The 22,782-nt window shown below is 41.4% G+C and overlaps 1 protein-coding gene across 1 annotated transcript; it reads right to left on the bottom strand.

Moving 5' to 3' along the window:
* Positions 1–8,380: 8,380 nt before the first annotated feature.
* On the bottom strand, positions 8,381–22,208 carry LOC133887409 (uncharacterized). The gene is made up of 4 exons (XM_062327349.1): positions 21,717–22,208; positions 18,104–19,024; positions 9,151–9,238; positions 8,381–9,100 (listed from the first exon to the last, which is right to left on the bottom strand). Exons 1-4 carry the CDS (start codon positions 22,110–22,112, stop codon positions 8,703–8,705), a joined length of 1,803 nt encoding a protein of 600 aa, XP_062183333.1. The 5' UTR covers positions 22,113–22,208; the 3' UTR covers positions 8,381–8,702.
* Positions 22,209–22,782: the final 574 nt, after the last annotated feature.

Below are 22,782 nucleotides of genomic sequence, written 5' to 3'. Positions count from 1 at the left end.
CTCAAATACATTCTAAACACCGCATTGTCCGGTGTACCTTCACTTTAATCACCGAACTATCCGATGTGTTGTCTTGAGCCAAGCTGAGCCACTTCTTCTTTGTGCAATTAGTTTGGTGTGTAAACTCTCTGATCATCGGACCTTCCGGTGCGTTGACCTTCATCTTCTTTGACATCTTCCTGGAAAGCACTCCGGTGTGTTGGCTTCTTCATCACCAGACCATTTGGTGTGTTGAAATATTTATTTCACTTATTTGCATAGCTTCTGTTAAATGCTCCAATGTACTTACTCTTCTAATACCAGATCATTTGTTATACTTAACTTCAGTTTCCTTTGAAGATCAACCCTTATTTAAATACTCCAATGTGCTTCTGCTCCCATCAATGGACCATCCGGTGAGTATAACACACCTTAAAGGAATACTCCGGTGTGTACAAAGTCCTGAGCACGAACCATTCTGTGAGGTCATTTTTCCTGTGACTTGTTCAATTCAGTCCAAACTTTATCCCGGCTTTGGTGGCTTCTTCATGTATTATATCCATGAGACCTACTAACATATATTCTTGACAAACATGTTAGTCCCGATGACTATGTTGTCAATAATCACCAAAATCACAATCATGACCTAATAAGGCCATTTTTGCTACAATGTGTCTCTACGTGCCTGCACAAGCTTCTTGCCCCCGCTCCACACGAAGTCGAACGGTAAACAAGCTTGAGCCACCAAGGCTCACAGTGCCTGTGAGTTACCAAGATTCCAAGGTGCCAGCATACCACTTGGTACAAGGTATGATTACTCCTTGATACTGCTCCAAGCACCGAACCATCCATTGTGCATCGATCACAACAACTAGCCGTTAGAGCCACTTGATCCTCCCGCGAAGCCTCCTTTGTATGCACCAGACCATCCAGTGTGTATATATCCATTTTCTACTCCACAAGAACCTCTTGGACTTTACTCCAGCAATGCTTCCAAGATATACGCAGGACCATCCGGCATGTATAAATCCTTTTTCCATTGAACACAAAGAATTTCTGGACTTTGCTCTAGCGATGCTTCTGTTGTGTGCACCGAACCATCCAGCATGTACAACTTAAACCTAAAAATACTATGACGTGATCAATTACTTCAGCGCCGAATCATCTGGTATGTACACGCATTAAGGCTTGCTTCTATACAAATCCTTAGGCGTGTACAAGCTCCCTAGCGCCGGACCATCTGATGTATTGAGTTTTCTAGAACCCATCAAATTCAAACTTCTTTGAGTTATATCTTCTCGTCTAATTTCTCAAGTGTGCATTCATGAAACCTACTAAAGCATATACTTAATAAACATATTAGTCTCATTGACTATGTTGTTATTATTAATCACCAAAATTACATACATGTCATAAAAGGGCCATGTTCGATACAATCTCCCCCTTTTTATGATTGATGACAACACAACCAAAACAAGTGATAAATAATAGATGATACCAATTGTAAAGAGCACAAGACGTTACCTCTTTGCTTGGATGTATGGTAAGAACAACTAATGATACCAATTGTAAGGAAAAGACCACATCTTTATCATCCCTTATTCTTACCTTCACTTTGTCCCCCTTTTGTTTTGACTGTCATGGAGACAATTCTCCCCCTTTCTCTATCACCATTATCTTTCTTGATCAACCTATGCAAGAGCGCCTTGCTTTACGCGCTTATTACATCATGCTTCTCCCTTTGTCAACAATCTTGCATTTTGTTTTGGTTGCCAAAATTATCCCCCTTTGTCAACAATCTCAAAAGGACTATAAACACATGTTTAACTCAAGGAAAAACTTTAGAGCACTAGAGAGAGAATTTCATAAATTTTGATCCATTTGAATAGCACCACTTGTGATGTGAAAGGGTTATGTAGATACCATTTGAAATGAAAAATTGATCACAATTCATGAAACTCGTATGATATGATCTAAACTCTCCATATATGTGTTCATACATATGATGATGTCCACTTGTAACTACCACTTGTAGGTGTGTAACATATGCATAACTAGACAGTATGTAAAGATAGAAAGTTTAAACCATATTATGCATGAAGATAACTTAAAAGATCAAAAGAATTGACAATGATACTACTTGAAAAATAAGTTAGTCTCAAAATCAAAACCCATATGATATGCTCCTTCTAAATATGTGCATATAAGTGTCGAATACTTGTGAGAGATATGCTCTTATCATTGATAACAATGAGCAAGGGTACCCTGTAGGCTGGATTCATGACACATAAAGGATATCACTTGTAGAAATATGCTACGAAAAGAACATACAACTAATAAACCATATAGGTTGCGCAAGGGTTAGAGAGAAACACAAGCAAACAACCATATGAAAAAAAATTACTCTAGTCATTGCAAGGAAATAAAATATGTACATACAATTCTAGACGAGGCAAAGGTACTAGATGCAAAACAAAAAGCATGAACAAAAATCTAGCTACCATTAATTCTTTTACCTCTGAATGGGGGATCTGGGTATATGATGATCAAGATTTTTATCAATGCGTACAATCTTGTATACTTAGCTTCTTTGCTTAAGCCATCACTTCATCTTGTGCGTCAAGTCTCTAAATCCCCCGAGCCGACCTGTGGACTTCATCTTCTTTAGAACACAAACCGATTGAGGCCCTTTAATGTTGGTAATGACTTCCTTAGGCACCCAAATGGGTTGGTTCCATCTCCGGTCCTTTCGCCCAACCATGTGTGTAACCACTTTTCTATATTCTTTCTTCTTGAGCTTGTAGTAGTTTCTCTTGGTCTTGTGGTTGATCTTGTAGTTAAGCTTAGTGTAGATATTAGAGGTCTTATTTGAGAGGTTCATCATCTTCTTCTCTTTGATCTCCTTCTTGACTTGCTTGCATTGGAAGGACTTAGGACCTTCTTGATGACACTTGAAGCATGTCATGGTGGACCCCTCCACAAGTTTGTTCACCATATTATCATGGTTATCTTGAGGAGGTTGAACATGATCATTGCCATTCAATCTTACCAAGTTTTTCTTGAGCTTCTCCACTTCTTGCTTAAACTCATCATTCTCTTATGTAATGAGATTATTACATTATTCTACAGAAATATTCTCAACATATATTTCACTGCAAATGAGTGAGCTAGATAGATCAATCAAATTATCACAAGAAGTAGAAACATTTACATTAGGATTGAAATTAAAGAGAGAGGTAGATTACTTCAAGGGGGTTTAGGTTGAGATTCAATGCCCTCAAGTTTTGCCTTAAGCTCTTCATGCTCCTTGTTTAACAATTCAAATTTACTCAATAGTTATTTAAAATTAGAAACAAAGATATAATGAATGTCATTAAGGGCATTCAATTTATTAAGTTCTTTAGCTTGTTTCTTTAAGGTCATTTGTTGCTCATTGATCAATTCAAGAAGTTCTTCTTGAGAGGATGAATCATCATCTGATTCATCATCACTTACACCACTTTCTATATCTTTAGCTATAAGGTACTTATGTGATGATGACCTTAAGAAAGAGCTTCTTTTTTTGCAGAGTGGATGATGAGGCTCTCATCACTTGAGCTTGACTCTTCATCTTCACACACCCATCTTCCTATATTTGCAAATGCTTTGGCGATTTCTTTTGTCTCCCTCTTGTTCTTGGTTTTTTCTCCTTCTTGATATGATCAACTGTTTTGATTAAGTCTTTAATAGAGATTGGATGATCAATCTCGGCATTGATATTCTTGATGTCCTTCTCCAATCTTGAGATGAGCTTGGTGATCTTGGGTTTCGTTTCTTCATCACTTGATGTATTTTGCTCATCTTCTTCACTGCTCACTTCATCTTCATCACCATCATCTTCGCTTGAGCTTAACTCTTACTCTTGCCTCCTCATCTTCTCTTGCATGTGTGGGTAAGGAGCTTTTTGGCACCCAATGAGGATGAAACTTCAATCCACATGTTCATGGTCATCTCATGGGCGGTGATCTTGCTGAGTACTTGGTTTGGAGCTATTTTGCTAATGTTGTTGTTGTTGTAGATGATGTAGACAATCAACTTGTACTTTGGAAAAAGAGCTTGAAGTATCCTTCTCACCACTTGATCATCTCCAATTGGTGTTAAACATAGCTCATTGATCTCATTGACAAGAATATTTAAACATGAATACATGTCATTTGCACTTTCATGGGCAAGTTGTTTATTGTTATTGAGCTCAGAAACTAGCACATGATATTTCTTACTACGCACATCCTTTATGTCTTTATGTATTTCGATGAGGTTAGTCTAAATATCATGTGCATTAGTGAGAGAATATACTCGATTGAATGCATCGATGCATAGAGAAGATAAAAGGATACTCTTCGTCAAGGTATTGAATTGCCTCTCCATGTTTATAGGACTTTCCTTCATCCCCTCATCGATTACTCTCCAAACATATAAACCTTTGGACTGCAAAAAATAAGTCATTAGAATCTTCCACCAGAGAAGTAAGCGTCATCAAAATGTAGAGCACTACCGATATACATCCCCCTGACGTCACAACTCACTAGACGGTGAAACCTAACCAATCAAAAAGTGATCACAACTCAAATGTCACTTAGATTGGCGTATCCTTCTAAAAGGTGTGAGCCTCAACTCTGATACCAATTGAAAGGGATCGATGACGTCCTAAGTGAGAGAGGGGTGAATTAGGACACCTAAAACTGATCAGCTCCAAAAACTTCATAAGATAAATCTATATCAATTTCTATCTAAAAACGCTCTAGGTTTATATAGTGTGTCTACTCTACCACTTAAAAGAGTTTGCAACCTATAGCCAACCCTAGCAAAATAATCTAAGGAGGTAAACACGCAAAGGTAACTTGCAAGTATGTAAATGCAGAAACGTAAAGAAGATAGAGAGAGCAAACTCCGCACAAAGAATTCTTATCCCATATTAACGATGGCATAAACGCCACGCCTAGTCCATGTTAGAGTAGTTACCTAGACCTCAAGTAGGTTGACCCACCAAGCCATAAAGGCAAGGCTCACCACAAGCCTCTCTTTCGGTCACTTGCCGTCATCTTCACTCCGGAGCTTGAGACACCAAGGCAAGGGTCTCCGCGTCCCGTAGAAGCTTCTTACCGTCGCTCCAAATGAAGTCGAAGGGTCTATAAGCTTGAGCCACCAATGCTCACGGTGCCGGCGATTCACCAAAACTCCAAGGTGCTGACGTACCACTTGATACATGATAGGATCACTTCTTGATCCCCTCTCTAGATAGAAATACCTAGCAACAACTCTCTCTAGGAATAATAGCACTAATCACTCTCTAATATTGTGCTAATTGCCTTGGATGATCACTTTTAGCACTTTAATGGCTTAGGTGTCTTCTCGAGTATATGTGAGCTTCTCTGGACTCTATCCCCTTCAAATGACCAAGTGGGGGTATATATAGCCTCAACCCCACAAAACTAGCAGTTGCCCCAATGGTCACATTTTTCCTGAATGCCGGATGATTCGACGTGCACCTGCTCCAAGCACCGGACCATTCGGTGTGGATCGATCACAGAAATTATCCGTTAGAGCCACTGATCCTCTAGTGAAACCTACTTTGTATGTGTCGGACCATCCACCATGAATTTCCATTTTCCACTCAACAAGAATTTCCCGGACTTCACTCCAGTGACACTTCCAAGATATATGCTGGACCATCTGGCATGTATAAATCCTTTTTCCATTGAACACAAAGAATTCCCTCTGGACTTTGCTCCGACGATGCCTCTGTTGTGTATACCGGACCATTCAACGTGTACAACTTGAACCTAAAAACACTCCGGCATGTTCAATTGCTTCAGCACCGGACCATCCGGTGTGTACTTGCATTAAAGCTTGCTTCTAACCAAATCCTCCGGCTCCCTAGCGTCGGACCATCCGGTGCATAGAGTTTTTCTAAAACTCATCCAATTCAAATTTCTTTGAGTTCTATCTTTTCGTCTAATTTCTAAAGTGTGCATCCATAAGACCTACTAAAGCATATACTTGACAAATATGTTAGTCCCATTAGCTATGTTATCATTAATCACCAAAATCACATACATGGCCTAAAAGCGGCATATTCGCAACACAGGCTCCTACGGTTTTCTGGCAGAATTCTACCAGACGTTCTGGGACATCATCAAGGATGACTTGATGAAATTGTTCCATGACTTCCATGCTTTACCAACCCATAGCCTTAACTTTGGGTTAATTACGCTCCTCCCAAAAATGAAAGAGGCTAGCTACATCCAACAATACATATCGATTTGCCTACTAAATGTTAGCTTCAAAATCTTCACCAAAGTCTTTACTAGTCGGCTTAATTGTATCGTGGAACAAATAATCAACCCTACTCAAAAAACTTTCTTACGTGGTTGGAACATCCTTGAAGGTGTGGTCATCCTTCATGAGATGATCCATGAACCGCACATGAAAAATATGAGTGGGGTTATTTTGAAGCTAGATTTTGAGAAGGGTTATGACAAAGTAAAATGACCATTCTTGTTACAGGCCCTCCGGATGAAAGGCTTCTCACAAAAATGGTGCTCATGGGTTGAAAAAATTATATCCAAGGTAGTGTAGCGGTAAAAGTTAATGATGAGATAGTCCATTTCTTTCAAACAAAAAGGGGCTCCGTCAAGGGGACCCCCTCTCTCCGATTCTTTTCAATATCGTTGTAGATATGTTTTTCTTACTAATTGAAAGAGCTAAGAATTCTAGTCAAATTGAGGGAATCGTGCCTCATCTGGTTGATAATGGGTTATCCATTCTTCAATATGCTGATGACACCATCCTTTTTATGAATGATGACCTAGAAAAAGCAAAGAACATGAAGACCTTGCTCTACGTGTTTGAGCAGTTATCAGGTCTAAAAATCAACTTACATAAGAGTTAAATGTTCTGCTTTGGGGACGCTCAAGACAGAGCCGACCAATATGCAGACATTTTCGGATATGCAAGGGGAGAGCAACCTTTGCGTTATCTGGGAATCCCTATTCACTATCGTAAACATAGAAATGCAGATTGGAAAGGAGTGGAGGAACATATTGAAAAAAGGTTGTGTAGCTGGATGGCCAAATACCTAACCATGGGTGGTAGGCTAGTTCTGCTAAACTCAATCATTATTAGTTTACCCGCTTACATGATATCTTTTTTCAAAATTCCCCGTGGGGTTCTTAAAAGGTTGGACTACTTCCGTTCCAGATTCTATTGACAAGACGATAGTCACAAGGAAAAGTACCATATGGCGAAATGGAAAGACCTTTGTAAGCCTAGAAATATGGGTGGGCTTGGGATCTTGGACCTTGATACCCAAAATTCCTCTCTCCTATACAAATGGTTGTTCAAACTTTTACTGAGGATGGGATGTGGCAAAACCTTCTCTGCAACAAATACTTTGGATCAAAACCGCTTTCAAGTGTCCAAGGCAAACCAAGTGATTCTCACTTCTGGGCAGGACTGATTAAAGTAAAAGATATTTTGTTTTGCTATGACACTTCCACCTTGAAAGAGGGCATGAAAATATATTCTGGGAGGACCGCTGGCTAGACAATGCTCCTCTAAAAGACAAATATCATACCCTATACAACATTGTATGAAACAAAGAGGCCTCAGTTGCTAATATCATGCAGGAAACTCCTCCATACATTGCCTTTAGGAGGGACCTAATAGGACCAAAACTGGCAGCATGGAATGACATGTTATCCCGATTAAACAGCATAACTCTGTCCCATGAGCTGGATGAGTTCAGATGAGCCTGTCCAGAATAGCTAGTTTGGAAGTTAAAAATCCTGTTGAAATTTTTTTTAAAAAAATCTTTGGTATAAGCTCAAATGGGTTCTCTTGACAAAAGACAACCTAGCTAAGAGATGATGGTAAGGGGATCAGAAATATTATTTTTGTCACAAAACAAAGACAATTAAACACTCTTTTTTTATTGCCGCTTTGCTTGTTCCGTATGGTTTATAGTCTAAGTGTCATCGAATATTTACCAACCAAGAAGCACACTTAACATGCTTGGAAGATGGCTTCAGGGTCATGATATTATCTTTAACAAGAGATATGTTTCGTGTCCCCTGTAAGTTATTTTTACTTATACGCACTGGCTCCATTCGTGATTGATATTACAGCGACAGGAGCACAGTACCTTGGTTACTACAGCTTGTTCTTGCTAGGAAGGAGTGGCTACCCGGCATGGCTGGCACTCTAGACAACGTATCGAAGCTCAACCATAACAATCATTGCAGCGGGGATTTGTCTCCCCTTGTTAGGCTTTACTTTGTATTCAGATTTTTTTGTCTTCTTCTCTATTTTCGGCCATGTACACCTCGGATATGCAGAAACCGGGAGCAAGCTCAGCTGCGTTTGTAAAAATGTTGTGAGATAATAATGCTCCCTTTTCCAACAAGAAAAAAATTACCACATAGATACATACAAAAGATCCGAATCTCGACCAACATAAACTACAACCTTATTTCTAGCATATCAAGTTACTAAACAGGCAGATAATTGGCCCAAACATATTTGGGACTCTTAACGGTCAGGCACCAACATTTAGCCAGTGTCCAGCCTAAACCCTAGAAATATATTACAACTTCAGTTACCATGCGAAAGTGGAATAGTATTTCTCTGATCCCTAACTTCTTATCAGGGAGATAGCACAGAGGCAAGAGGAGATCACTGCATTCTCAAAGCTCTCTTCTATCACGCAGTGGCGGACAATCAGCCTTCCAGTGCCTGACCATGCCGCACCAGTAACAAGGACTGCTTCCAGGAGATGATTTAGGGCAGTCCTTGGACCAGTGCCCTTTTTCATGGCATTGGAAGCAGATGTCTGAACCAGGAGTAAAGGGGCAGTGGGTGCCATTAGGTGGCATGGGTGACTTTTCGGGTGTTTTCACCATGGCAATTGATTGGTGCAGCATACTGGGTGATTCCTGACGAACTTCATCACAGGCCGCAGGCTGAGCTGTGGGTACAATATCATTATCAACTATAACAAATGGCCATTCATCGTCTCCAGGTTGAGCAGGATTGACTGATCCATTTGCATTTTTGTCTCCCAGTTGTAGATTGTTTCCATCGTCTCCAGGTTAAGCAGGATTGACCTTCTCGACTGGATTGTACTTCAAATGCTTATCCCTCTTGTATTGTTGTTTCCAGTTTGTGGTGGCTCTTTAGCGACTGCGTTGACTAGCACCTTGTGACTACATGCACCTTGTCCCTGCAGAATAAACAAGTAGTGTAACAAAGATGGAAAGGTGATAGAGAAGCCATATAGGATGCATATGGAATGTAATTGTAGAGTTTCTGGATATGAGAGCATGTAGTGACTAATGATTGGTAATTCATATCTATCATGTAAAAAACATTTATCTATTCACAACTACAGCTTAACAAATATGGCAATGGACTTGGGATTCATAAGGAATCGAATAGCTTGTTCATGTCTTTTCTAAACCTTGTTTAGTCAGAGACAGTAGATAGTTCAGCATAATAACAATTATTTACACATAAGCAGTTGGCTTATTAGTTCAGCATAATAGCTCGTTCATGTCTTTTCATGCATGTGCCCAGACAGATGGGCTCCATGAAGAATTAGGTGATGGGACCATGGCAATGAAGCTTCCATTGTCTACTATTAATCAACGATGGTAAATATATAATTTAATTTGTGCAAACATTCCATACAACATGAAAAAAGAATTGCTAATAACTAATGCATGCACTTGTTTAGAAAGATTTTTTTTTGATTGATTTTGCAAGTGTCGGAAATCAAACACAGCAGTGAGATCTTGGATTAAATACAGTGAAGACTTTGAATTCTGAAGCAAAAATCTAGGTTTTAGTACTAGCAGTTTCTAGACTACAGAAAAGCTAAAGGTAGGGTTATTACTTCAGATTACATTTGTGATTTTATATGGTTCACTTATCAGGCTTACACTTCCATAAATAACATTTTGAGGAAATATGCATGTAACAGTAAACAACCTGGCAAAACATGGATTATTTTAAGAAAGGCAGCGTGTCAACTAAGGGCTTGTTTGTTTGTGTCTTTTACAAAAGCTGATTCTAGATTGTGGGTTTGGATAGTTCTACAAAGCTGTGACTATTTCGTACCCTAGATTTTGGATGAACTTTGATATGAAGTGTATAATGTCTGTAATACCACCTAGTGGCAACATCATAACACCATCCCTCGGAATCCACACCTTAGAATCCACAGAAGCCTTCAGGGCAGATCGTGGATTCTAGGTGGTAGAGATAGCTTTAGATTTCGGACAATATCATTTCCAGAACTGAGCTGTTTGTTTCAGCTTTGGCTTTCGGGGCATCATCCAAAATCAAATGCTGGAACAAATAGGTCCTAAATCTAAAGCTACTCCAGAGTCAACATGATGGCTTCAGAAAAAGGTACTAATACTATAGATATTAGTAATTTTGAAAATTTCCTCAATATTATCATTGTTAGACATATATATAACTCTATGTAATATCCCCAGACTATAATTAGTGTTTTGCATATTATCACCTGTACATGTGTATATATATTGCCCTAGGACCTCTAGCGAATACAAATTGCTATTTCTAACATGATATTAGAGCTCGGGTTTTCTTTAGAGACATAGCAACTCGTTCCAACCTAGATCTAGTCCACATCTTTTTCTTCCCATCAGTGTTCGTCTACTCGCTAGCTCCTCCGCCCGTCATGCTCCTCCACCCACTGGATTCGCACGCCCGTCGTTCTTGACGTGCTGCTCCACTTGCTCCGACTCCATTTCCGCTTCTGTGCCCTCAGGACCTTTCGCTTCTACCTTGCCTGCTTTCGCACCGAGCCGCCATGGCTTCCGCCTCATCCACACATTGCCGGTTTGGCCAGTTTGGCCACCCCTCGGGTGGATTTGCCTCGAGAGTGTCAGCCTCGCCCCACGCCGCCCCAATCCGCCAGACTCACATCGATCTGCGAGTCTACTGTCCGGCCACGCTGCCTCATACCTACCATGCCGCGCAGATTGGCCCCGCCCACCTCCGCCCGAGCCATCGCGCTGTGCTGCCCGTGCTGGCTGGACCTCCCGGCCGCCCTGCAGTCGTCAACCTCCATCTCCTGTCACATGTCACCCAAGCCATTGGCCACTGTCTCCCATGCTATCTGCTCTGTAACGCCTTGCGAATAGAGGTAACAAAGCTAACGCTGAAAAAAAGAGGAAAGAGGAAAACAATTTTTTTTTTGCAGCTCACCAGTTTCTTTGCACTCTTGTCGTTGCTCGTCGCTTTTCTTTGCGCTCTCATCGTCGACCACCACTCTCTTTTGCGCTCTCATCGTTGTTTGTCGCTTCTTTAGGACGTCTTCGAGCACCATTTCCGTTCCTCGATGCTCGGTGATATTTGATAATGCCAACTACCGGGACTTCGCGCAGCAGATGCGCGTGCACATGCGTGGGCTTCGTCTTTAGGGTGTTCTCTATGGCGACGTTCCTTGTCTGCCTTCCCTTGAACTTCTACCAGAGCCTGTACAGCTATCTGTTGAGAAAGGAGACAAATAAGCTATTGACATCGCCACTAATGCTTATGAGAAGGCTATCTCTATCTACCAAGAAGCTTTGGAGTTGTATCATGATCGATTGTCTGATTGTGTTTAGTGGATGGATGATGATGCAAATGCAACGCTTATGTTGATTGCTAGTGTGGATCACAGGTTTTTTCTGAGATTGTTGGTTTCCCTATTGCCTTTCAGATGTGAACTTATCTTCGTCAGACCTATGAACCATCTGCGGATGCTCTCTATCTGTCTATTGTTCAGCACGAGCAGTCTCTTCAGCAAGGTGATGCTATGATTGATGTGTTCTATACTCAAATGTCGGCTGTGTTGCTGGTTGTCACTCTCGTCAGTGCTGCTTGGAACTACGCGTTGAGCGTGATTATTGACGGCTTCACGTCTTCGTCCTAAGTTTGAGCAACACCGGGCTCAGCTGCTTGCAAGATATCCTCGTGTCATGCTTGTGGAAGATCTTACAAAGCTACACTCGGAGGAAACTCGTCTGCATGATTCTGGATTGATGCCACTTCCTCCAGTGTTGGTTGCTCGTCCACCTGTTGTGCCTACGCCTTCGTTTACACTATTGTCTGCTCCTCGTGCAACTCCTTCGTCTTCTACGGCCTCTTCAGTGGTGGTGGCCACCCTTGCTGCGCCTACTGCAGCAAGAAGGGCCATGTTAAGGCAAACTGCTAACAGAAGAAAAGCATTTTTGACGTTCCTCTAGTGCTTCTATCTCAGCTACCTCCTTGACTACCTCTTCGACTGACACTCGGCAGAAGATTGTGACGCTGTTTCGTCACTTGGTTGCTAGCTCTGGTTCTGCACCAACAGTTTTTGCCGGTTCTTCTACTCTTTCTTCTATCACTAAGAGACCACTTTCTATGCAGTCAGATACTTCACATTGGATTCTTGACTCTAGAACATCTTTTCATATGACTTCTAATTCTTTCAGTCTGTCTTCGCTTCATCCTCTTGTTTCTACTATTCATGTCGTTACTGCTAATGGTGCTTCTCGTTCTGTTGCTAGTCGGAGCACCCTTAGCACTTATTTTTTTAGCACTCCTTCTGTTGCTCATGTTCCTCAACTCACCATGCAGCTCATATCAGCTGGTCAGTTTACTGACCATGGTTGTCGTATTATCCTAAATTCTGACTCTTGCTATGTTTAGGATTGTCGCACGGGTGCTCTAGTTGGTACTGGCCCCCGCTGCCATAATTCTCAACGCCTATGGGAGTTTGACTAGCTTTGTCTTCCTTCTACTGTCGCCACCGGTCTCTCTACTTAATCAACTACTGGCTCCTTTCAGCAGTAGCATCGTCATCTTGGTCATGTTTGTGGATCGCATCTATTTTCATTAGTTCGTCATGGTCTTTTACGGTTGTCTTAGGAGATTCATCCTTAGATTGTCCAGGTTGTAAGTTTGGTAAATAGATTCAGCTTCCATATCCTCATAGTGAGTCAGTATCTCAACGTTCTTTTGATATTGTTCCGTCAGATGTATGGGGGCTGACTCCCTTTGCTTCGAAAGAGGGTCATAGCTACTATATTATATTTATAAATGATTTCTCTCACCACACTTATATTTATGTCATGTCTTCTCATAGCGAGATGTTATCTATATATAAGCACTTTGCTACTATGATTCCACACTCCTATTAATGTTTTTCGTGCTGACTCTGCTAGCGAATTTCTTTTTGGGCATCTTCATTCCTTCCTTGCTGAACAACTGTCTCATTTCTCCTGTCCTGGAGCTCATACTCAGAATGATATAACTGAACACAAGCATCATCATCTACTTGAGAAAGCTCGCGTGCTTATGATTGCCTCTTTTGTTCCTCATTTTTTAGCTAAGGGGGTCCCTACTACCACAAACTTGGTCAATATCTAACTTTCCTTTGCTCTCAAGGGTGGGATTCCTTTTGAGCGTCTATATGGACGCCTTCCTGACTACTCTTCTCTTCATCTTTTTTGTTATGTTTGTTACGTTCTCCTTGCCCCTGTGAATGTATCAAACTAACTGCTCAATCCGTTGAGTCTTTCTTTATTACAGTGCTGAGCATAAGGGTTATACGTGTTGGGACCATATTGCTCACCGGATGCATATTTCTCGGAATGTTACTTTGATGAGTCTCTCCCTTATATCCACTTCTTCAGCTTCCTTTGTCGAGCCATTGTATCTTCTCACTTTTCCTACCACACCTGTCACTATTTCTCTTCTGGCCTTGCTGAGCTTTTTCCTTTCCACTACACTCTTCGTTCTCGTGTTGTTACCTCCTGATTGTTTTGGCTTTGCCGGTGTTGTTCCTACCGAACTGTCTTCTTATTGTGATGTTGCTCATCAGGAATGGTAGCATGCGATGGCAGATGAACTTGCTGCTCTTGAGCGCATCGACACGTGGGATCTTGTTCCTCTTCCTTTTCCTCTACATGTTCATCCTATTACGTGTAAATGGGTCTATAAGGTTAAGACTCGCTTTGATGGTTCTCTTGAGCGTTATAAGGCTCGTCTTGTGGGCTATGGTTTCCAACAGGAGCATGGTAGTGACTATGATGGGACTTTTGCCCCAGTAGCCCGCATGCATAGTGCACACTCTTCTTGTTGTTGCATATGTGCATCAGTGGTATATCTCCAAGCTTAACGTCAAGAATGTCTTTCGTAATGGTGAGTTGCATGAGGTCTACATTCACCCACCGTCAGGGCATTCTGTTCCTGAGGGCATAGTTTGTTGTCTCCGTCGAACTCTGTATGGCCGTAAGCAAGCCTCTCGAGCCTGGTTTGAGCGCTTTTTTCCTGTGACCGTTGCCGCTGATTTTTCTGCTAGTGCTTGACCCTGCGCTCTTTGTTCACACTCTCTCATGGTCAAACTCTTCTCTTGTATGTTGATGACATGATCATTATATGAGATGATTATGAGTATATTTTTTTTGTGAAGGCTTATCTTAATGAGTAGTTTCTTATGTCTGATCTTGGTCCTATTCGCTATTTTTTTGGAATTGAGATTTTTTCTACTTCTGAGTGTTTCTTTCTGTCCCAATAGAAGTAAATTCAGGATCTTCTTTATCGTGCTTCTCTTACTAATGAGCGCATTGTTGAGACTCTCATGGGGCTTAATCTAGCATTTTGCGATCCTACTCGTTACCGTTATCTAGTTTGGAGTCTTGTTTACTTTACTATCACTCGTCCTGATATTTCTCGTGTAGTGCACATCCTCAATTAGTTCGTTTTTGCCCCCACTCAGCTCTACTAGTCATCTCCTGCTGTCATGCCCATTTCTCTCTCCCTCTGATTTCTCTCATGTGGGTCCCACCTATCATCCCTCTCCTCTCCCTTGAATCCTCTCTCTCCACCTTTAGAGCTCCGCCTGTTTGAATCTCATTGATTTCGCGCTTGAGTAAAGGAAGGAGGCAACGTTTGTTTAGAAACCGACACCACAGTGAAGGTCATCACGCTGGATCAATTTCACGAAGGAAAGTGGACAGAGAAAGGAAACGGAGCTCGATTTCTCGCCGTCGCGTTAAGTCTCCAATCAATCCATTCAAATCGCCCTTCCCCTCCATAAAACCCAAATCAAATATCTGGCCAAGCCTCCTTTTGCTCCACCACATCCACCATCCCATCTCTCGTCGACTTAGTGCCACCAGAGATCCTGCACACCGCCGTTGTAGGACCTCCGCTCCCCGCCGCTATCGCTGTGCCACTCCAGCCCTCCACGACGTTGTCCGAGTGCGTGCCGATGTTCTTCGTCCGCATCTCGTAGTCCTCGACCACCCTCCGTCGAGTTCCACCGCCGTAGCCAAGCTCCCGAGGCGGCCGAACCAACGCCATTGAAGCCCGCTGTCGTCGAGCCATCCCTATCTTCCCTAACGTCCGCAAACCTATTAAACAAGCTCGCCATCGCCTTCTGGTCGCACTCCACCGATCGCCGTTGACTCCTGAGCATTGCATCGCCATCCCCGCCTGTCTCCGGCTATCCTCCGCCAACCCCGAGTCGATCGATCTCACGTGATAGGCTAGGATTAGAAGTTGGATACCGGTTTGCTCAGAGTAGATCTCGACAGTCTGATCCGTAGTGTGCAGTATAGATTTAATGAAGTGCTCAATCCGCTCTTTTGGCCACATCAGCGTGTCGTGTGTGCACTTTTATCCGACGTGGCATCCCAATCAGCAAACCCGAGCCTCGTCAGCGTGCCTAGTCAGCCAGTGACGTCAGCGTTGTGCAGTAAATCCGAGTTTCCTTTAGAAAAATAATTCACGAAAATAGAATAAATCCAAAAATAGATTTTCTTTATTACAAAAATTCTAGAAAATAGTTTAGTGTCTAAATAAATGTTTTTAGCTCTTCTTTTTATTTCTATAAATGTTATTTAATGTTTTTCTAGTATAAAAATTATTGCAAAGATGTTAGAATAAATGTCTTAATTTTGAAAATAGTTTAGAAAATATAGACTAATCCTGATAATGTTTAAAAATGCTTTCTTTGATAAAATAATTTTTTAGTATGTTTTTTGCATATAAAATTAGCTTTATTTCAAAAGAATTGCAAATAAATTTTATAAAATTGTTTTAATTAGTTTTATGCTATAATATAATTCTAGAATATTTTAATAAATATTTTAGGCCTTTTAAATATTAGGTTTATGTTTACCAAAATATTTTTTGTCATTTTTAGCCTTTTAATAATTCGTTTAGTTGTAGTTTTTGCGTCGTTACTCCGATTTGAACAGTTCTTGCACTGTTTATTGTGTTTGCTTTGTTCAGTGTTGTTCTTAGTGTTCTTTGTTCACGTGTAGTGGAGTTTGTCCCAGAAGCGTTCAAGAACATTCAGGATCAAGACTCCGGGGATTTCGAGCAATTCTTCGGAGAAGGCAAGTGTCATTGAACATCTTGCGCCTGTTTTTGCAAAGTTTTATTTTACAAATTGCATGTTCATCAAACATGATATCCTATTGTTAGGGTTTACTAGCTTTCCTCAATCTTCCTTGTAGCCGTAGATTTTTCATGTTATGGTAGAATGTGCTTAGTTATGATTCCTCATGTGTAGTTTAGGCAAAGTGTGTTTCGGTTATTAATGACGGTGTTTGGTAAAAATGCTTAGATTTGGAAAGTAGGGTCTGGGCAAGTTGGCATGACGGTTGGCCTATGGATGTGTTCCAGGCAGAATTGTTAGCTTTCAAATAATTGGTTATTACTCTGTTGTTGGGTTGATGACGGTCTTGCCTAGACCATATTGAGAACCGGTTCATAGAGCGACCACATATGATAACATTACAACCACAAGCCTGGTATGAGACAAGCCTAGCCGAGTAGTCCTGGCATACATGTAGCTTACATTCGGTTCGATCTTAAAACCAGGTGTGACCACGCTTTAGCTCTGTACAACTTCGTGCTTATTGTGATGCTACTTGGGCTAGTGATCCTTCTGATCGCCGATCTATTTCTACCTACTGTGTTTTCCTTAATGGTTCTCTCATTGCTTGAAAGACTAAAAAGAGATCACAGTTTCTCGTTCTAGTGCAGAGTTGAATTGCGAGCCATAGCGTTGTTGGTAGCGGAGTTTAGTTGGTTAAGGTGGTTACTTGAGGATTTTGGTGTTTTTTTCTCCTGCACCTACTCCTTTTTACTCAGATAGTACATGTGCTATCAGTATTGCTCAGGATCTGGTGAAGCATGAGCTCACCAAGCATATTGGTGTTGATGCTTCTTATACACGGACACAGAGTTCAACTCAACACAAGTTCTACCTCTTCAGTATGTTCAATATGTTCCTTCCAAGCTTCGGTTTGTTGATTTCTTCAAGAAGCCACAGAGTTCAACTCAGCACAAGTTCTATCTCTCCAAACTCTGTGTAATATCCTTAGACTATAATGGGTTCTTTGCATATTGTCACATGTACATATGTATATATAGTGGCACAAGGCCTCCAGGGAATACAAGTTGCTATTTTTAACAATCATCAATGCAAATTGTAATGCAATGTGCTAGATATAACTGTCCAAAATTTGAGGGACTACTTAAGGAGTTTTATCAATATAAACACCCAAGCCGGTCATAGGACCCGATTGGGCGAGTTTAAAAAGGCTTTCCAATCTACACAACATGGCCACTAGCCTGTTCTGTATGCTATATTATTCAATTGTAGGACTGCAGGAGCAACTTTGCAATTGAAAATATATATTGCCATTCTCACAAGGGAAGCCCTCAAAGATTCTTCTCATGATTTATTTTACTGCTTTTCTCAGGACTAGTATGAACAATTGAGCAAACACTACGATATAAATAACTAACTATCTAGTTAATAACAGTGCAGTGTACCAGGTCATAATTAAATCAAAATGCAAAAAACATTTCAAAAGAAGCAAAAAAAAAAATGCTTGATTCCTAGTTGATTTTGAGAAAAGCCAGTACCTAGCCTGTACTCTAGGCAATCTCCAAGGCACTATTGACCAAAAAGAAACATGCTTGATTCCTAGTTGATTTTGAGAAAAGCCACTACCTAGTCTGTACTCTAGGCGATCTCCAAGGAACACTATTGACCAAAGAGAAACATTACCTTCGGTATAGGACATACATAGTACTGTTTCCCTTTCTCTATCGACTTGGTGCACTTCCCAGCTGTACACAAGCAGATCAGCGGTTCATTGGATCTAGCACCTTGGGGACTAACATTATCTGGAGATGTAGCGCCAGCACCTTGGGAACCAACATTAACTGGAGTTGTAGCATGAGCACCTTGAGGATTGACATAGACTCGGGTTGTAGCAGTAGCACCTCGGGGACCAACATTAACTGGAGTTGCAGCACGAGCACCTTGGGGATGGACATAGACTTGGGTTGTAGCACTAGCACTTCGGGGACCAATATTAACTGGAGTTGTAGCATGAGCACCTTGAGGACTGACATAGACTCGGGTTGTAGCAGTAGCACCTCGGGGACCAACATTAACTGGAGTTGCAGCACGAGCACCTTGGGGATGGACATAGACTCGGGTTGTAGCACTAGCACTTCGGAGACCAATATTAACTGGAGTTGTAGCATGAGCACCTTGAGGACTGACATAGACTCGGGTTGTAGCAGTAGCACCTCGGGGACCAACATTAACTGGAGTTGCAGCACAAGTACCTTGGGGATGGACATAAACTCGGGTTGTAGCACTAGCACTTCGGGGACCAATATTAACTGGAGTTGTAGCATGAGCACCGTGGGGACTAACATAGACTAGGGTTGTAGCACCAGCACCTCGGGGACCAATATTAACTGGAGTTGTAGCATGAGCACCTTGAGGACTGACATAGACTGAGGTTGTAGCACCAACACCCCGGAGACTAACATTAATTGCAGCTCTAGCATCAACCATGTGATTGTTTGAACCGTTCAACACACAAGAATTGCTTGCTTTAGGATGAATGCTTAAAGCAGGCTTCAACTTTAGATTAAGATCAACTTCCTCATACAAAGCAACATGCTTGCACTTCTGAAAAGTCAGGTTCAACAAGAAAACACTTTGTCAACTATATACACAGAAATCAGTGTAGCTATCTGAAAGAACAGAAATATTTGCAAGTCTTAGCAACTTTGTTCAAAGACATTGCACAGCTGAAGAATACCGAACTCAGTTGTTAAAAGATTAAAGGAAAAGTAAGCATGGGGATTCAAATACGAGCACCTCTGAACAATGGAATGAACTTGTACAAACTTACATGCACAAAAGAATAGGCATGCAGCTTCAGAATATATTATGCAAAGAACAGGTAAAATACTTCCAGAAACATCAACACATAAACTATTTTAGCATGGAAAACAGGGGTTCTAATTGCATTTTCTCAAAGATATGTGGAGGAGCATACAATGGAAATTTGAGGATATGACTATGAGACCAAACTTGAAGTTATGATATTTAGATGCCATATTATAATAAGCAGCATTTCAAATAAACTTTTTCAGAGATTGCACTGCAGGGCATAACATAACTATACTATAAACTGGATAAATAGAGAATTCACAAACAAGTCGTAGGGTCTAATAGTCTATAAGATAGATTCAGCATCACTTAAGTTGTGCATTCACGTAAACGAGCTAACTATATATTACTGTTCCAGCAAGATTATTACTACTTTATCGGCTACTACTTTATGTCCCCAGTGTCTGAAGCATCCCAAACATGTTTCACATACAGTTGTATGGTGGCTAGATTATCACAAAAGTTAATACAGTGCCACATCTTGGTTAAAAATGGGCCACTAAATTGCCATAAGAGGTTACCGTTCATTGGTCAAGGATTTTTTTTTTAAATGACAGGACGGCACCTTGAGGCCACACATTCTTCTAACAAAGAGAAGACTAGCATGAATTTCTAAAAACACATTAAGCAGGATAGTTCCACATATACCATTTTATCGGTTCCTAAACATTCTGGAATTTCTCCAAAATATATGCAAGATGTTTTTTTTTTTACTTTATGTTTTAGTAGTTAAAAGGCATATTTTTTATTTGATGTTATATGATTGCAAGAAGATACATCGATACATCTTCCTAAAATGTCCATACCTCATTTTACGAGACTCAAAGACATTTGCTCATAGGTCACTAACACTAAGATGGGCCGTTTAAGAGATGATTTGGATGAGCTAGCATGAGACAAACTTAGTAGAGGCATATGCTCATCTTGTAATTTTTCTTTCAAAAACATGAAACAGAAAAGAACAGAGGGATAGATGTTACTTCTACACCTGTTCAAACTCTATTCTCCGAGCAAAGGGGCCTCCAAAATCATGCAGTCCGAGGCAACTATAACAAATCCTCAACCTTCCGAGACGAACATTAGTCATAAGAGAACACTAGCACAAGAGATGCATAAGAAGTCTAACGATTGTACTAGTTTAGACTTAGACAAGGCTTGATAAATTATGACATGCCGCTTCACCAATTTGACCGCTATATTTTAGACATGACTCGGAAAAAACTGAGATGCAAATTTTCAACTTCAAAGATGAATAATGTGACGCTAAACATTCTTGCAACTAGTAATAACAGTAGAAAACACAAACTTCATCCAATATGTGTTGGATATGTGTCGAATAATTGTACGGAGTTGGTTACATATAAGACTTAGAGTTGTATAATCGGTACGTGGTGGAGTTAGAATATGATTCATGTAGCTTGACCTCCTCATAAATATGAGAGGAGGACCGTTATTGTAACCATGACGGCATAGCAACAGATTTGCAGGGGGCGGCGGTGGTTCTACCGGAACCCCTAAAGTGGCTGGTGTTGCAAGGTGGTGAGGAGCGCCTGTAGTCATGCCTTGGGGATGTAGACTTCGGCTAACCTTATTAACAAACATTGTGCCTTTGGTGCACTCTATGATCTCTCGTGCATCGTTTCGGTAGATCAATCCGTTGCTTCCGTTGGCTATTTTCCTAACAATATGGAAGTGACAGATAGCTAACCTGGTGGCCAAACACATGCAACCTTTGTTAAACTTGGTAATAATTTTTGGTCATAAACATACAAGGATTACTGCAGTAGTATCTACGAAAAATAACCACCGTGTCCAAGAAGTACACATTTCCACTCAACAAACTTACTGTTCAAGCCCCTCTAAGTTTGTTTCCAAAGTACACTACCACTAGTACATGAAAACTCGCAACCGATGAATCAGTAAATTCTGCAGCAAGCTCATCAAAATCACATTTGAGGCGTTTGTTTGCTTGCAAATTGCAATTGGCAAAGTTAGTCCGCATGCGGTCAGTAGATTACATTTCCTTTTCGGTACCAAGGGAATGACTTTCTCGTCAGGCAAAAGACACGAATCACTAAAACCCTCTCACAATTTCACCTGAAAGCGACGGATTGATGCCCGGACAGAAAGGAAGAACAAGTTTGGACCATTACCAAACAAGGCAAAATCCTGCAAGAGCTGTAGGCAGACAAGACACCCTCCCTACTACCCTGCATTCTACTCCCCAGATTCTAGCATCCTCAAATCGGCCTCTTCTAATCTACGTTTCATCATCAAGAACCGAAATTTCCCCATCCAAACAGTAAAACCCTCTCAAGACACTGCACTTCCCTACCGAAAGCCATCCAAGAAACAATCATATCCCTCACAAGAAGAAAAAATCGAGGCTCAAAGATCGATCTTTGGGGACACGGCAGAGGCTCACCGGCCGCGACGGGCAGACGTACATCCACCGGCCGCGCTGTTCGTCCCGCTCCACCGCGCACACGCCACCGCGCCGGCAGATGCACGGCGGAGCCCGACGCTTGGCCTCGCTATAGCCCCGCTCAATGTCGTCCAAGGCGCGGCAGAGCAAGCTGTCGTCGTCCAGGTCGCCGCCGCCGCCGTCGTCGTCCAGGTCGCCGCCGCCGCCGCCGTCGTCCAGGTCGCCGCCGCCGCCGCCGTCGTCCAGGTCGCCGCCGCCGCCGAAGTCGAGCTGCCGCCTCATGGGGGCGCCACGGTGGCCCGCCGCCGGAGGAGGTGGAGCGGGAGGAGTAGGCGGCGTGGGAGGGCGGCAGGAGCCGATGCTCTCCTCGTAGCTGGTTGTGGTGGCGCTGTTCATTGCTCTGCCTCACCGCCTCCTTGCTCTCCTCGGGCGACGGCACATATCTCTCTAGGTTTCCATTCTCTCTCTAGCTTGTTGCCGTTAGGAATGGACAAGAAACGCCACTAAAAAATTCACAGGGTATAGGTTTTCAGGCTTTTTTTTCTGTCCTAGTGTCGCCGCATGCCTGTCACCTGATGCTAGTTGGGTATATCATTGATTCTATTTTATATCTTATATTTTTTTTATTGAAATTGAAGTCGAATATTTATTATATTGAATAAATATAGATATAGATAGATTTGATCACAAACATGAATCGATACGGATTGAATACGTGACGAGTCAGATATAGATAATTTCGATCATGAATATTTATTCAACTATTGAGTAAAAGCAACAACCATATATCGCATATATTATAATTATTCGGCTATTCCACGTATCTAAAACTCATCTATATTAGAGATCTAACAAGCAAATCAATAATATATTATCATGAAAGGAGTTATGTTATAGTGAAAACAGAGAAGTTACGAATGTCCAATATGCTGGCTAAAATTTATATTAATTATTTGAAAATATTAAGAACTTCAAATGAAAAGGTATTAATAACAAACTTATAGATCTCATTAAAAAACTATAATTTTCATATAAACATCATCTCTATCTGATTCTGTATGAAAAA

Source organism: Phragmites australis, chromosome 12, assembly GCF_958298935.1.
Source record: "Phragmites australis chromosome 12, lpPhrAust1.1, whole genome shotgun sequence".
NCBI classification, from domain to species: domain Eukaryota; kingdom Viridiplantae; phylum Streptophyta; class Magnoliopsida; order Poales; family Poaceae; genus Phragmites; species Phragmites australis.
This window is presented reverse-complemented; position numbering and strand designations above follow the sequence as displayed.

Coding starts and splice junctions, on each gene's coding strand:
- LOC133887409 (XM_062327349.1), bottom strand. CDS start 22,112: ATGAACAGCGCCACCACAACCAGCTACGAGGAGAGCATCGGCTCCTGC. Junction 9,239..18,103: donor ATGTATGTCCTATACCGAAG/GTAATGTTTCTC, acceptor TTTATTCTGCAG/GGACAAGGTGCATGTAGTCA. Junction 9,101..9,150: donor CAACAATACAAGAGGGATAA/GCATTTGAAGTA, acceptor CTTAACCTGGAG/ACGATGGAAACAATCTACAA.